Below are 17,027 nucleotides of genomic sequence, written 5' to 3'. Positions count from 1 at the left end.
CGTTCTTTGAGATGTAATTTATTCCTGTGATGTAAACTGTCAGCATCATTACAGAAAAATAAACCAAATAAATCAAAATAAAAGTCCATGGCAAATAAGGCTAATTCTGATTCAGAGAAATCATCGAGGGAACATTTATTATTATTATTACTATCAATGTTTAAAGCGGTCATGATGCATATTATCCACTATACTTTTTTGTCGGCTTGTAAATGCCTTTACTGCCAGTTTCGGTCAATTTAATGTGTCCTTCCTGAATAAATGTATTAATTTAAGCCGGTCCTGCTGCACCTGTCTCCTTCCTGCTGATAGCTGGGGCCGTGTGCAGGACACACACACACACACACACACACACACAGGAGAGGGTCACAGCAGGTGAACCAGTATCTTGGAAGGCAAAGTGTTCAAAGGCAGTTTCCGAATTGTAATGTCATGGGGGTGAGACAAAGACAGCCCTATTGGCTTTCAGCCGCACCCTATGTAAATGTGTCCCAAAATGCAAACACCGGTCTCTGGAACACTGCCTTTCCGTATCAAACACTTTTATCTCACGTGTCGCCGTTCACTTTGGTTTTGCCACATCTGTTTCCTTACAACACGGTCAGATGACGGTTAGATGGAGAAGAGAGAGAGAAACAAAGATGATATCGTTGGTGGTAACAAAAAAACGCAATTTAGTCACCATCATGTTATTGTTTTTATTATTATATAGATGCTATGGATGCTCGGACTTAAGGCTCCACGTGAGAAAGAAAGAAATGCAGGTTTGAATGACGTGAGGGCGAGTAAAATAATCATTATAATAACATCCGGACGATTTGCTGATATACAGTAAGTGCACAAGAAAGCTAAAATAAGAAATATGCACCGAGACCTTCTTTTTACGTCCGCGGGTTTATCTCGGTCACATGAGGCGAAGGCTCCACCTGCTGGCGACCGAAATATTTTCGTTCCTTTTTGTTCCCCACAGCTGCAAAAAGCCAAATATGTTGTTCTTAAATGCGCAGTAACGCTAATTTTAAGTAATTTTAAGGATCTCATTAATGCAAAATAAATAAATAAATAAAATAAATAATAATAAATATTAAATTGTAAAGTATTTATACCCTACCTGACGTGCATTTCCAATTAGATTACGCAAGATATTTATGCATGAGACTCGTTTTTATGTGCGTCAAATAGACGTTTGGACGCCTCGTGTAGCTTTTAACGTTTAATATAGTGAAACTGTGTTGACGCAAAAACGAAAAGGGTTCGTAGTCGGCAGGATTCGAACCTGCGCGGGGAGACCCCAATGGATTTCTAGTCCATCGCCTTAACCACTCGGCCACGACTACCTGAGACCCAGGCGGCGACGGGGACAGTTTTGTACAAAAACGGGTACGACAACCTCTGTTCTGTCCGATTCTCTTCACCACTGTTTAGAAGAATAGTTTATTTTTCTAGAGCTCGAAGACGCTCGAGCGTGACCGAGGACGACTGTATCTCAGGTTCACGTGCGTGCGTGCGTGCGTGCGTGCGTGCGTGCGTGCGTGCGTGTGTGTGCGTGCGTGCCGCTTACATGAAGCTTCACACATCTAGTTTTTCCTGACAGTCATCCCCAGCTAGCCTTCAGAGGTCACTGTCGCTCCAGGATTGATCAGCTCTGATCTCCGCTCAGTGTTGAGATCCGCTGCTGTCATGTGTTTCTTCAAGACCTCTGTGTTTTGGGTTAGTTTTAAGCAGGTCTGTATATTGGATTTTCCTTTTTTCCTCTGTATTTTGATCTTGATATTTTGGCCTCTGCACTGCAAAGTCTGCCTAATTCTTATCACTATCAACAAGTAAGCCTTGTTACACGCAACTACTGTAAATGCATACAAGAAATGAACGCTTTTTCAAGAGTAAATGATTTTGAGGTTTCCCAGGCTTTTTTGATGGGCAAAATGATAATTGTGAAAGAGGCAAGAGCAGAAAAATCAAGGCCAGCGGAACTGAAGCGCTGATGTTTCGGTGCTGTTTGTTTTTAGTAAACAAAAACATCAGATTTATTTTTATTACATTGTTTTAAATTACCTTTGAGACCTCTAAAAAGACTGAAGGTTGACATGAAAAAATGTATTGTGTTGGCATAATCTTTCATTACTTCTTATAAACACAATTTTGTTTTCAAATATGTGATTACCGGAAATCTTTCATCTGGCAAATCAAAGTAAGTTCTGATAAGCAGGAAGCCGCTCTGCTTCCATTTACCAAGAAAATCACAAAACTGTCAATTGACAAATAACACACACACTTTATCACTGATAATATGTTTGAAAACGTTTATTTTTGAAAAGAGCATACAATATTTTTTTTAGCAGGCAATTCTTTACCAAAAAAAAACAACGTCAATCAAATGAAGCCCCGCCTTCTACATAAAACAGCCAATCGCTGATCTGTGAAGTCAGCGCGTCGCCGCATCTAGGACTGCGCATGCGCACTGACCGATATCGCCTGAGAAAAAAAAGCTTTTTTAATGCAAAAGAAACAATTATTGCAGTTATTGTCAGATTTCATTGGTGATTTCAAATATGAAATTTATTTGTCAGCTTAGTAAACAATTTGGGAGAATTTGATGGCATGTACTTTGGTATATATATATATATAAACGTAATTTTTATTTTATTTTTTTTAAACTTATCTCGTTTGACAGCACTAAATATATAGAGGGGAATTTGTTTTAATTAATCAAATGAAAAATCATAGCCTACGATCACTGTGGATTCATTTTTGAAATGTTATTACATAACGTGAGAAAAAAAAGCGAATAAACAAAGAAAGAAAAGCTGAAAATAGGCTAGGCTACTTTCTTCGCGCACATACGCAAATAGTGCATCATTTATGTGAACAAATCGCATGCGTAATACCAATAAAACTACACGCTTGTTTTTATTCGCCGTGTGACTTAAATCTGTCGGTTTCTGTCATGCCTCCATCTCAATGGAGTTGAGGAAAATGGAGAACAGATGACAAGAGCCGCCGCTCCGAGACGAGACTAAACCCGAGCCGTTTACACGCAGAAGCGCGTTTTCGCGAGCCTAGCGCCTAAAGACAGCAGCAGGCGCTCAGGAAGCGTGTTGACAAACGCGAAACGCAACAAACATCGCGCTGAGCGGCGCGGCGAGTCGGAGCGCGGGTCACGTGACTCTCGCACAGGCCTGCTGTCTGTTGTCGGCGGACAGAGAGGAGGAAAGAACATGGCGGCTGCGAGCGAGCTCGAGCGGCGCGCCGGCCCTTCGTCTTGAGCTTTCTCGCGTTAACCGAGACCGGGGCTCCGCGGGACTAGTGCATCCTCACCCGCGCGGGATCAACTTTGCGGTGGTGCCCGAAATTCCGGGTTCGGTGCGTCTAAAGTGCAGGCAAAACGCGAAACTGAGGAGAATAGGTTTTTATCCATAATGAGGGGGAGACGAGGCAGGCCGCCCAAAGCCCAGCTAACGCAGGAGCCCACAGCGGGGCCGGTGCGCGGCCTGAGACCCCGCCGGAGCTTGAAGGCGAAGCCCAAAGGGACCTCCGACGAGGATTATGTCACCCCTAAGCGAGGGAGCCATCATCCTTCAACACGCGGCCGGAGGAAAGTGAAATCCGCGGCTTCGCGGGGCAGGGGAAGAGGCAGGGGGACGGCCAGAGGCAGGGGGCGGCGGAGCGCCGCGAGCGGGGTGGTTTACGACGACCACGAAAGCGACGAGGAGGAGGACGAAGACGCGGTCAGCTTGAGATCGGACGAGGAAGAGTACATGGAGGAGCCTCTGACAGACGAAGAGGAGGAAGAAGAGGAGGAGGAGGCCAACGACGAGTCCGACTACCTGGAGGAGCTGGACGATCTGGAGGAGGACGATGCCAGTTTCTGCACGGAGAGCAGCCACGGCAGCAACACAGGTACGGGACGCCTCGGCGACCCCGCGACCGACCGATCCGCGGACCGCGACAAGCGCGGGGTCCGACCCGAACGGTCGCTCTTTTGTTGCGCTAAACGCTCAAAATGGATCCTGGTGCTCCTCTGTGCTGGCAAAGGCCGCGGGGTTAGCAGTTAGCCCGAGCGCGGTAGACGTTTATTGTGACCGAACTGCACCTGCGGGGCGTTTTTAACGCGGAGGGGGGCTTCGCGATTAAGCGCTCGACTTAAAGGTCGCGCGTGTCCCCCTCGCGCGAAACCGAAGCCCTTTTGAATATCAACAAAAAAACGTTCTGTTTACCGTTCGATTGTGTATTTGCTAACGTTAGCATGTTAGCGTATCAAATCCGCACACGCTCCGGATTGCGTTTTAAATATTTATATCGCTAAATCACGCGTTTCTGTCGTACGACTGCGCTTTTATTGAGGCCGGGCCGTAAAGCGAACGCTTTTTCAGTCTCGCACACAAGCGCAGCAAAAGTCAGTTAGCCCGTCGTCTTGCTAATTGATTTCGAGCTGATAAGATAATTTATTAATACGCCGATACGCGTATTCCTTAAACTTTAATCAAAGCACCTCCGAGTCTTCCGTCTCGGTGTCTTTACTCACTATCCGCCCTCATTAGCATGAGAGGTGTCAGTCTGACTGGTGTTTTGGAGCACGCAGCCCAAGCTGGAGCGCGGCTAATGACAGGGCAGCATGCGGCCGGTTGTTTTGAAATCCAGCGCCAGCGCCGTCGCACCTGACGCGGGAGGACGCTTAATTTCGTCCCGCTACTGTGTCGTGCTCGCACGTGACGTCATAGTGGCCCCTTATGATGTCGCTTTCGGGGCAGTTGTGATCGGTTACCCTCTCTGTGGGAGATTGGGGGGCCGGGTGATGTTTTTTTTTTTTTTTTTTTTGAGCGACAGTTACGCTATTTTCCGCTGCAATGCATTTAGGATGCCGTTTATTCCTTTGATGAGTTTCCAGCACCGTTACCCCGGTCTCCAGTGTCACGTGACCCTTCGGAAATCGTGTGCTGATTTGCCGCTTGTTCGCATCTGTGTCGAAAACACAAACATTATTTAGCTTGACGGCAGTTTTCAACATCGATTATAAACAGAAATGGGCTCTTGCAGGCCAATTGAGAATATTTTTCAGGGATTTTTGGTAGCATTCAAAAGAACGGCTTTATTTGAAATATTTTGCAACATTTTAAATGTCTTGCTGTCACTTTTGATCACTTTTAACAGGACCATCATGCTCAATAAAAGTAATTTAATAATTTCTGTACTAAAAAAACACCCCCAAAACTAACCCTTAATTTTTAAACTCTGCATATTAAATTTTTTCATTCATTAAAACATACATTTACAATTGTTTTTTTACCGTTTGCAGATGGAGGTGTGTTCATTGTATGCTTTCACTGTATTGTTAAAAAATCGCAGGCTGATATCTTTCTCTATTCATTTGATGAGGTTTAAAACCGTTCTGTGCAGACAAATGTAATGCGACGATTTCATGCTTCTTTGGGAATCTCAAATATTAGCTGTTGTTTTGAAACCGCATATACAACCACTAAACTTCGTGTTCCTCATTTGTCCTATTCCTTAATCGCTAAGCGTTTAACCAGATGCCTGATCGTTCAAGTCTACCTGCACACCCAGGTTATCTTCAATCTAATCATCGTCTGGACACGCATCATAACCACGTTAACATCATTTCATCTGGCCAGTGAAAAAACTTGATTCTGATTCTTTGTTTCAGTAGGTCGTAAAAGACCGAGACCAAGGCGACCGCCTTCTCCTATTCTGGAGCAGAAGGAGATACCCTCTCTGGAGCTGCCCGGTTCCTCCGAGGACCTTCTCATTCCCAACGAGCAGCTACTCAACGCATCGGCCATTTACGAGGTGCTCCGTAGTTTCAGCACTGTGCTGCGTCTCTCTCCTTTCCGCTTTGAGGACTTCTGCGCCTCCCTGGTCGGACAGGAGCAATGCACGCTGATGGCGGAGACGCACATCTGCCTGCTCAAGGCCATCTTAAGGGAGGAGGACACCTCCAACACCACGTTTGGTCCGGCGGACCTCAAGGACAGCGTCAACTCCACGCTCTACTTCATAGATGGCATGACCTGGCCAGAGGTGGTGCGAGCGTACTGCGAGAGCGACCCCGAGTACCACCACGTGCTCCCTGACCTGGAGGGCGAAGACTATCCGTTCAGCCCGCTGGAGAGCAAAGTCAAGGTCTTGCAGTTCCTGGTGGACCAGTTCCTCACCACCAACCTGGCGCGCGAGGAGCTCATGTCCGAGGGCGTCATCCAGTACGACGACCACTGCCGGGTGTGCCACCGGCTCGGGGACCTGCTGTGCTGCGAGACCTGCTCGGCCGTGTACCACCTGGAGTGCGTCAAGCCTCCTCTGGAGGAGGTGCCCGAGGACGAGTGGCAGTGCGAGATCTGCGTGGCGCACAAAGTGCCGGGAGTCACAGACTGCCTGACCGAGTTCCAGAAGAGCCGGCCCTACATCCGCCAGGAGCCCGTCGGTTACGACCGGCATCAGAGAAAATACTGGTTTCTCAACAGGAGGATTATTATGTGAGTATTGGCAGTGTAAGCTGCTGAAGATGGGGCGGGAATGTGAGCCTGGAGCACAAAAGCAAAAAAGTCGCTGGGATTGGTTTGCAGTAAAAGCCAAAAATGCATTGTATGGGTCAATGTTATCCATTTTTCTTTCATGCCAGAAATCACTAGGATGTTAATTATGTTCTATGAAAATAGCTAGGACATTTTCTACCATAAATACCTTAAAAACGAATTTTTGATTAGTCAAATTGCTAAAAACATCATTTGGACAACTTTTAATGCGATATTCTCAGTATTTAGATTTTTCTAGCCCCCTCGCAATCCAGTCTTTTAAATGGTTGCATGTCGATCAAATACTGTCCAATCCCAACAAACCATACATTCGTGGAAACCATAGTCATTTTATGCATAAATCTCAAAGAATAACACTTATGATTGGTTTTGTGTTCCAGGGTCACAAACATTTGCCACTTCTAATGCCATTAATCTTCTTACAGTCAGAGTTATTGGTATAGCAGCTTTACAGGAGATCACATGGTAATGTTTGTAATATCTTGATGCCTTCTAGTCGCATCTGGCAGATTAGAGCTGCTTGATAATATAGTTTGTTTTGTGAGGATGTCGCAGCCAAGCAAGTTGAGATAGGGCTGGACAATTAATCAGAAAGAAGTCTTTGCATAAATACAGTAAACGCTCATAATGCAATATATACTGTTATGTATTGCAGTATATTTTCACCCAACTCTTTATATGAAGTCAGATACATTGTTGCATATTGGTAGAACATTAGCCATTTAACTTAACAACTACCTTAAAATTAGCAATTTATTGATGGGAAAAGTCACAGTTAATAGTGAATAAGTGTTTTGTTCTCTATTTCACCTCACATTCAAGCAGTATTGAATCGAAACGAAGTTCAGGATCTCTAACCGATTGTCGGGCATTTCATTTTTTTAAAATCCTATTAATACTTTCCCCTTAAAGACATAAAACCGTGTATGTGGTCTGCATTGTGTGGATGTGTATGGCCGTGTTTTGTAGCGCACAAGTCAATTTTAACTTTGACACGCAACGCTCTTCATGACAGTTCAAAAACAGCGGACCAATCAGGAGACCCCGGAGGCGGGGCAGGCACTGCAAGCTTTAGTTTACAGTAGCAGGTTGGCATGGTAACGTTTGTGTTTGATGGAAACGTGGCAGAGGAGGCTTTCTGCGCTGTGTTTAAAAAAGAAAAAAAACATTTCTAAGCTCCGCTTCTTGCGGTTTTTGGAAAAAAAAGGCGCAACACACAAAGAGTAAATATGCATACGATCACTGAGATGCCATGCTCTTTCTCTTCATCACCAGCGTTCCTTTCACATTCGGTATTTAAAAGATTTGTTTGCAGGAGATGCAAGTTATTTTCTTTTTTTGTGATTTTAAAATAATGTTCATTTACAACAGAAACAATTTTTAAAGAAAATAAATTTAAAATGTGTTTTGTTAGCAAGAGATGCTGGTTGTACTACTTTTGCGATATTTATGTATTACCCCCCATAACGTATTTTCTGTTTTTTAAAAGACAATTTCTTTGTACAGTTTTCAGAAGACATTTTCTTTTCCAGCAATCTTTGACTTCAGTTGCTCGAAATATTCAACAAATAACCGTAAACTGTTTGGTTCCTTCAATTATTTTGAAATTGCAAAGATAAGAAATGCACTCTTTCATTAAAAAAACACCTTTAATAGTTAATTATATTTACACACCTTTTTTAATGAACTATGAGAGTTTTGATATTTAGACCATATTGCTAGCCCTTGAGATTGTTGAGATTTGCTGTCTAGAACTGAATGAATGTGAATAAAGAGTTTGGCAATCATATAGTTTACATTTTGTGACGATACAAGCAATCAAGCAGTTGTAATATAACTATACTATATATATATATATATATATATATATATATATATATATATATATATATATATATATATATATATATATATATATATATATATATATATATATATCTGTGCAAGTATACTTTTTGAGTATAGATAAAGTTAGCGATATCTTTTTAAAATTATAAGTATTGAAAACCTTTTGTGCTATTTACATTATACAGGAATTTATAAATAATTCTATCTATAAATATTAACTATTTTATAAAAATACAACATTTGGTTACAACATTTTGAATTGCTGCAGCAAAATACAATTTTTAAGCAAAACACTGAAACCCAAATGAAAGTTTTTGTAGATGTCCGGTCACCGAATCAAACACACAATTCTGTTGAGGGTATCGTTTTCAAATGTGAGAAACCAGTTGTAGCAAGGTTTTCCAGGAACAAGCTTGAGGTGGTTTTTGACTTGTGTGAAAAAGATTTAATGTTAATAATAAGGTATAGAAACACCGAATTAATTCTGATCTAGCGATCATTAAAACCCACTTGCACAGTCATAACCAATTGCATTCTCTATGCTTGCCTTGTTTTATTTACTGCTGGTTACCAGGTTAAGCCAGGTTTTATTTCATTCTGTCGGATAGAAACATGTTTTTTTTTTCTTCTGTTGTTGCTATTTGTGGTTGTGAAAATTTGAATGCATCACTTACTTTTCACGCTCTGGTTTCTAGACTTAAAAATGCGGTTTATAGTTCATTAAGCGTCTGTACTGAATGTATGTACCCTGTGCGTTTTGTTTCAGAGAGGAGGATGGTGAGGATGAGAACAAGCAGACCTGGTACTACAGCACTAAAGTGCAGCTGGCCGAGATGCTGGAGGTTCTGGATAAAGACTACTGGGAGAATGACCTCTGCTCTGTGCTTGAGGAGATGAGAGAGGAGATTCACTCTCATATGGACATCACCGAGGAGCTCACTAACAAGGCCCGGGGGAATAACAAGGCATACCTCACCGTTGCCAATGGTAAGAAAGTACACGCATCATATTTATGTTTTTTTTTTTTTTTTTTTTTTAATATTGGGTTCATCTAATCCTGAGATATATAGAGAAAGGAGGTATTAAGGAGCTGTGGTGTTATCACAAGCGATTTAAAGTTTAATTCGGGCTCGGTTTCATGCTTACAGCCACACATTAAAAGCAAGACCACCAATTTCCAGATCGGAAAACTCTGAAAATCTGTGTGTGTGTGTGTGACAAAAGTTTCAGAGATGTGGGGTCGTAGGTACTTCTTTTTCAACATGCCAAAATTTCGGGCTCAGCGTGCAGTGACCTTAATTGTTGTGTTTTGGTTGTTTTCCAGACAAATATATTACAGTTTTTCTTTATTGTTTTTTGCAAATACTGAGTTTGGTTTTTCTAGGCTTGCTCTCAATCATATGCATTAAGGTTGATGACCACTGAACATTATGTCCCTCATTGTCTCATTTCTGAGTTTCTAAGATTTTAAGCAGATGTCTGGATCATTCATAATATCCGACTAACTAAAATATTTGTTTTCGAAAACTGATCATTACGGCAACACACACTTATTTTTCCTCCTTTTTAAAAGTACTTGACACTGCGGGTCTCTTGTCTGCTCTGGAAGAGAAACTATTTAACTTGAATTTCTTGGAAACATGGAAACGACAGCAGTGATTTTCCATATGTATGTGGACAATTTTATTTATTAAATGTATTTAAGTAGTTATATGTGACGACAGCTTAGGATGTTAACGTAAGGCCCAGCTCAGTGAAGTTAATGTAATTAAAATGACTCTTAATTAAATTAGGCCTTTTTTAGTAAACACAATTTATTCAATTGACTTATTGTGGATCAAATGCATTTAGTGAAGTATTTTCATTACTTTTTATATTACTTTCGATGCTTAATTTTACTATTTAAATAATACTACACCTGATTTTTTTGCATTCCACCGTATTTTTTAAGTAGTAATGAAATAAACGGCATAAAAGGATAATGTTTTTATACATCCAGTTATGGTAAATGATAATTATCGATGGAGTCCCATTGCAAATAAGGTCTTTTATTTCACAGATTTAACATGCTGTTAAGTTGTCTAGAAGAAAATGTAAAGAATTGTTGTATTTCCTTATTTTTAGCTATAAGATGCAAACCATGTTGCAAACCCCATCCACAGTATACAGCCACTATGTCTGACTCAATATTAATTGATGAGATGGAGTATAAAATAATAAATGTGGCTGTAATGCAAACGACTCTTTCCGCTCAGCTATTTTTAGCAGTTCAGAAGCAGGTCTACCTGCACTAGAGGCAGATTCATCTTGTAGATGCTTTGTGGGGAAGTATTTATCAAGCTGCAGATGTTTCATGCATTTTGTTTTGCATCCTGCAAGCAAACTCCGATTCATGTGGTATTTTGAAATGCTAACTCGGGGCAAGCAAGCTGTTATGGTAAAACTGCAGAACTTGTAAGAAACTTTCATTGAGTCTTAACTAATTCAACATGCCTAAATAGGAAGCACGAATGTTGTGTTTAGAGAAACGTGTTGGACAACTGTTGTGCAGTTTCAGCATCTTGAGAGTGCTGGTCTGTCCATTTCCTCCAGATGTGATCCTGGACCGTCTGAAGACAAAGCAGGAGGCGGAGCTCGAGGAGGTGAAGCGGCGGGCGGCGGAGGAGGCAGAGAGGGCCAGGATGGAGTCGAAATCTGTGGCTGGAGAACCAGCTGCGGCCGATCAGATGAACTCGAACGGAGCGTATCCGCAGCAAGACCCCAGCAACGGGAATACAACGAGTGAGCAGACTTCTGCTGATGGTGAGAGAGGGTCCTGTCACTCTGGTAGCTGTGTTTCATGATGTTTTCATTCAAATTGTGTGTTTGTTTTTTTGGGGGGGTTTTTTTGGTGTCTGTGTTGAAATGACGCATTTAGCATGTGCTTTAATGATGTTTGTAATGTCTACAGGATGTAAATGATAGAAAACCCAGATATATCAGGAAATTGTAGAAATGAGTAGTTTTTCTGGATTGGAAAAGTCATAGAAATTATTATTAGTTGATATTTAAAATATTTTTTTTGACCCTTGCGTAGAACTTTTTTTGAATTGGAGTGATCTCGTTTTTGTTCAAGCTGGTGATTAATTAGTGAAGCAGCATTTGAAAGGACCCACACCAGCGCCCAATGTTTTTAACATTGGTATTAATAGGAAATGGAAATAGGATATCAATATATAACAATGATTTCATGTGACGCTGAAGACTGGAATAATGATGCTGAAAATGTAGCTTTGTGTCACAAAAAAATACACTTTAAAATAGAATACCGTAATTTTAATTCGTAAAAATATTTCACAATGTCATTTATTTTTAGCGTATGTTTAATCAAATAAATGCAGCCTTGGTAAGCACAAGTGACTTCTTTAAAATACTTTGCAACCCCATACTTTTGAATAGTAGTGTATCTATCACAAGTGACTGGACAAGCCAGGCAATTCTAAATCTATCTGAACTCACTCACTTCAAGAGCATTTCGGCTTTTTATATGCAAATGTGATGCTTAGAAACCAGTGCAATGCTTTCCTTACCACGCACTCTTTCACAGTTTTCTGTCGACATTATTTAAATACTTGCATGTGTGTGGTAAACTTGGCTCCAGTCCTCATCATTTGCATTTGAAACTACAACCAAATCGTTGCATCTCTCATCTGTTGGCGTTAAAACACTAAAGGCGTTTGTGCATTGATATTTCAGCCTCGGTCTCCGCTGTCCCGGCCGCCGAGGTGGGCAGCGCTAATGTTCCTGAGCTCGCTGCGCCCGCCTCAGCCGCACCGACTAAATCTGACTCCCAGGATCCCACGGGAAATGCCCTGACTTCGTCTTCCAGTGGTGAGGAGAAAGGGGAAGGGACTGAAGGGATGAAAGAGTTGGCAGGTACAGCAACCGCATTTCTCAACGTTGCATTAAGACAGGCCTAACTAGTTAGCTGCAGTTAATTTTCAAGCTAAGAACAGATCTGTTGTTTTCTTGTACTGAAACAAAGACCCTCCTGGCACTAGAGGCCATCCACTCTTCCCAGAAACCTTTGTTTAATAGCACCATCTATAGAGCAGCACTGGATCTTTGCCATCGTCTTGGGTATATCGTGTTTACGGAGAGAGTGTAGAGTCTGTCTGGATTGTTTTGAATTAGATTTGCCAAAGTTTATACCGGTATACTGAGACATGCTGCAGTGTTAAGGCTGTGCCACAATATTATTTTTCAGAGGTTGGAGTGTAATGCTAGCACACTGCGTACTATTTTTTGCTTTCACTTTATGCAAAAAGTAGCATGTGTCCGGCACTCAAAGGACGCATTGGCCATAGCGTGGCACATTACTAATGCATGTAATGTATTTTCTGTCACTGTTCGTCCTTAAGCTAAGAGCTCAGAATCTGCTGGTCACGGAGAAGGAGATTCTGTGCTAGAGACTGAATTTGCGCAGATGGCAGACGAGAACAGCTGCAGCAGTCATTTCTCCATCTCCGAATGCCTGCGAGGTCCAGAGGAGCCTGACCTGGTGGACCGGTCATCACAGTCTTCTCTCAACAGCCAAGACGACACAGGTGCCTGTGCGCCCTTAGCGGCGGTTCGCATTTGTTCGAATGTAGATTTATGCGTTTACGTGTTAACGCTTTTAACCTTTAGGTGAGGGCAAAGCTAACGGGGATGGCTTAAAAACGGGATCTTCACGCATGATTACTCGACTCCGTAACCCCGATAGCAAGCTAAGCCAGCGCAAGGTCATGCAGGACAAGGATGGCAGCTCTCAAGATGGTAGCAGAGCACTTAAAGAGGTGAGACCATTGTCTTAAAGGCGTAGTTCAACCAAAACATTTTAATTCTGTCATTAATTACTCGCCCTCGTGTCGTTTCAAATCCACTAGACCTTTGTTTATATCCAGAACACAAATTAAAATATAAAATCCGAGAGCTTTCTGACCCTCCACAGACGCAGCTGACACATTCAAGACCCAAGAAGATAGTAATTGTTAAAATAGTCCATGTGTCATCTGCGGTTCAACCCTAATTTTATGCATCTACTAAAATACTATTTTTGCTTAAAAAAATAATTTATTATTCTTCTCTTCTGTGTCAGATGCAACACATGTTCAAGACAGTACTAGTTCTAATAGGTTCTTAAAACATGGACTATTTTAACAATATTCATACTTCCTTTTTGGCCTTCAATGTGGTAATTGCATTGCTGTCTGTTCAGGGTCAGGAAGCTTTCGGATTTCAACAAAAACAGCCTTCTGAAGAAAAGTCTGTAATGACAGAATTTACATTTTTGGGTGAACTATGCCTTTAATAGCAACAAACAATAGCAGGTTTTTGATGTTTTCATGGTCATTAGTGGTGTTTACTTAAGGCATGAATTAATATAACTGTTGCTCGTATTAATCAAAAAAAGTTCTACTTTTTACACTGTAAAATTATGCTTGTATTTCTATAAACCCTGTGAATTATTTATTTTAGACTCCTCCACTGTCCTCCTTCGGCTCCTTTAAGAGAGACTCAAACAAGAGCAGTGGCTTTTTCAAACTGGGCCAAGAAGGCAAGTTTCGCGTCTACCACAACCAGTACAGCACTAACACGCTTGCTCTGAACAAGCACCAACACCGCGAGGACCACGACAAACGCAGACACCTCTCCCACAAGTTCTGCATGACCCCTGCTGGTGAGTTCAAGTGGAACGGATCGCTGTACGGCTCCAAAGCCCTGACTGTGTCCACGCTGAGACTAACCATCATCCAGCTGGAGAACAATATCCCTGCTCCGTTCTTGCATCCCAACTGGGCATCGCACAGGTAAAAGCCTTGCAAGTGCCAGTAGGGCTTATTTTAGATGTTTAACAGTTTCTGGAAGCAGCGTTTAACCATTTCGTCCTCTGACCTGTCCATTGCTGTAGGTCAAACTGGATAAAGGCTGTCCAGATGTGCAGCAAGGCGAGAGAGTTTGCTTTAGCTCTGGCCATTCTGGAGTGTGCGATCAAACCAGTGGTCATGCTCCCTATGTGGAAGGATTCCCTGGGTCACACAAGGTCAGTTGAAATAAATACAGATAATAAAGCAAGCTTATATTCTTGATGATTCGAAAATTTGCAGTGTATGTATACATGCAGGAAAATAATTTTAATGTTTATTAAAAAGGGGGCCATTAAAAGTTCTGTAGCATAAAATGGTTAGTATAAATGTTAAAAATGTTTGGGGGGAAAAAGTTAATGTTATATTTGAAGGTCATGCAAACCAGAAGATGTATAGATGAGCAGTTTAAATCATCCAAGCGTGGTCGAGAGAATTCAGTTAACGTCTCTGGGATTTTTTGAGATCTACAGCTAGATAAAAAGAAATAAAGCCGTATGAATCAGAATTGGCTAAGGACTGTGCCGAGTGTGGTGGATTGCAAGGTTTAAGAGTTGTTGTTGTCAGAGGTTTTCACTACAAGTCTGTGGGATCTTGGCCTTGTTTGATATTCTGCTAAAGAGTCAGATCCGTATGAAAGTCATAATAACCCAAGTCATGTCTGGGCTGTGTTTGGTGGATGTAGCTTGAAAGCTTTAGAAGGATTTGCAGTCAGAAAGACCTGAGGGATTTTGTTAAAAAAAAAACCAAAAAGAATCCCACAGCCACTTTTTTTATGATAACCGTATATTGACTTTGTCAAGCTGATATAATTGTCATGTGCAGTTTATTGTCAAGGTAGTTAAATCCTTATTTGCCTGCATGGGTAACAATAAATTAATCCAGTACTATCTTTCTGCACGTTGTTGCTTCTAAACACGAAAGCATCCTTGTGTGTACTTGAACAAATTCGGTGCTGGGGGCTTTACGAAAATGTATAGTGAGTCACCTTTTTGTCCCAGTTTTGTTGAGCTTTCTTTTTTTGTGCTTCATCTTTCCGCAGGCTTCATCGCATGACCTCTGTGGAGCGGGAAGAGAAGGAGAAGGTGAAAAAGAGAGAGAAAAAACTAGAAGATGAAGAGACTATGCAGCAGGCCACATGGGTGAAGTACACTTTCCCCATCAAACACCAGGTATGTCTGAACACTTGGCAGCAGAGCGTTTCATTTGAACATTTTAGGAAATCACTTCAGCTTCATGCCGTAGGCATTCAGTAACTGTTTAAACATCGTCCGTAGGTGTGGAAGCAGAAGGGTGAGGAGTACAGAGTAACTGGGTATGGAGGCTGGAGCTGGGTGAGCAAGACACACGTCCATCGCTTTTTCCCAAAGCTACCTGGAAACACAAACGTCAATTACCGGAAAGCACTTGAGGGTATGTTGTTTAAAAAAATGTAATCTGGGACACAGAGAAGTCTTCTATTGGCGGAAATTCTTTAATACAAAATATTTTTTAGCAGCTAAAACTGGAATGGACACTAAGGCAGTTCTCCCAGAAACACCAAAACCTTTGGTTAAAAGGAATGACAGTTCATCTCAAAATGTGCCTGAAAATGATGACGTCCAGGACATGTCACTGGACTCTTCTGAAGAAAAGCTATCTGTGGAGAAAGATTGTGCGTTAAAAGATGAAGAACAAAATGAAGAAAAAGAGATTGAAACGGTTGAGAAGTGTAATGAGAAAAATGAGTCTGTGGAAGAAATGGACACCAGCACACCTAACTCTGCAAATGATGAAGCAGGTATTTGCCAAGTTTAACAGTCACTGTCCCTTTTCCTGTACCCAGAACAGAAGTTTGTCAGAAATTATACTTAACTCACTTTTTAGTTGTGATATAGTGTTTCAGTCTAAATGACGTTCACGCTGGTGTTTTACGAATACAAGCAATTGCAACATTATAATAATAATAATTTTATATTATTATTCCTATGACAGTAATATATTAAAACAGTTGCACTGTAAAATAAATAAAAAGACCTACAGTAGGGAAATTACTAGAGCTGCCCTCGATTTACGATTTTTCTGGCCAACGAGTAGTCATTATTTTTGAGCAATAATCACCTAATTGCACTTTTATGAATAAACCATTTAAATCATTATAATGAACCTTTACTTGCCTGAAGTAAACACACAAAGCTTGCCATAATTATGAACGTGTCAGGAAAAAATGGTAAGGAGGCTGCATTAACATTTTAATATTTTGATAAACTTATGTTTTCTTTGAAGTTGGCAATACAGATGTGTCTTCAGTAGTGATGCACCTGTGTGTATTTTTCATATGGATTGTAATCTGAGCATATTTGTTTTTCATTTTAATTGCTTAATTTAACATTTCATTGTAGACATTTTTAATGTCTGTAAAGCAAGTATATACGCTGTTAAGTGCTTCAGAATCAGCAGTGTGGTTTTGACCAAAAATGACCAGCATTTTCAGTTCTCATTTCTACACTTGCAAAGGATATTTTGAATTTGGACTGCAGTACCCATTTAAACATCTAGCTGTCAATATTACAAACTGAGCTTTAAGCTTTTACTTTGACTGAAACTGCAGTTGAGCTTTTACAAACTGATCATGGAGAAAACTTGATGAAGGGATTAAGCCATATTGTGCTTTGAGTTTAGTTTTTTTTGACAGATACTTTGCTAAAACAATGTTTCAAAACATACATAAATTTAAATTCATCTTAAAATGAGACATTTAAAT

General features: G+C 41.1%; 1 protein-coding gene and 1 non-coding gene across 2 annotated transcripts in view; one reads left to right on the top strand and one right to left on the bottom strand.

Annotated features, from left to right (window-relative positions):
- Positions 1-1,255: 1,255 nt before the first annotated feature.
- trnas-aga lies at positions 1,256-1,337 on the bottom strand. The gene has a single exon. It is a non-coding gene; the product is annotated as a tRNA-Ser (tRNA).
- Positions 1,338-2,399: 1,062 nt separating this feature from the next.
- bptf (bromodomain PHD finger transcription factor) overlaps positions 2,400-17,027 on the top strand; it is a 32,983-nt gene continuing 18,355 nt past the window's right edge. Inside the window, 12 exon segments of the mRNA XM_043228078.1 lie at positions 2,400-3,900; positions 5,666-6,491; positions 9,166-9,386; positions 10,992-11,201; positions 12,135-12,314; positions 12,800-12,985; positions 13,068-13,216; positions 13,899-14,230; positions 14,332-14,463; positions 15,327-15,456; positions 15,562-15,697; positions 15,780-16,064. Of these exon segments, the coding sequence (XP_043084013.1) occupies positions 3,420-3,900; positions 5,666-6,491; positions 9,166-9,386; positions 10,992-11,201; positions 12,135-12,314; positions 12,800-12,985; positions 13,068-13,216; positions 13,899-14,230; positions 14,332-14,463; positions 15,327-15,456; positions 15,562-15,697; positions 15,780-16,064 (3,268 nt within the window). The 5' untranslated portion in view covers positions 2,400-3,419.

The sequence above is a fragment of the Puntigrus tetrazona genome, chromosome 3 (genome assembly GCF_018831695.1).
Source record: "Puntigrus tetrazona isolate hp1 chromosome 3, ASM1883169v1, whole genome shotgun sequence".
NCBI classification, from domain to species: domain Eukaryota; kingdom Metazoa; phylum Chordata; class Actinopteri; order Cypriniformes; family Cyprinidae; genus Puntigrus; species Puntigrus tetrazona.
This window is presented reverse-complemented; position numbering and strand designations above follow the sequence as displayed.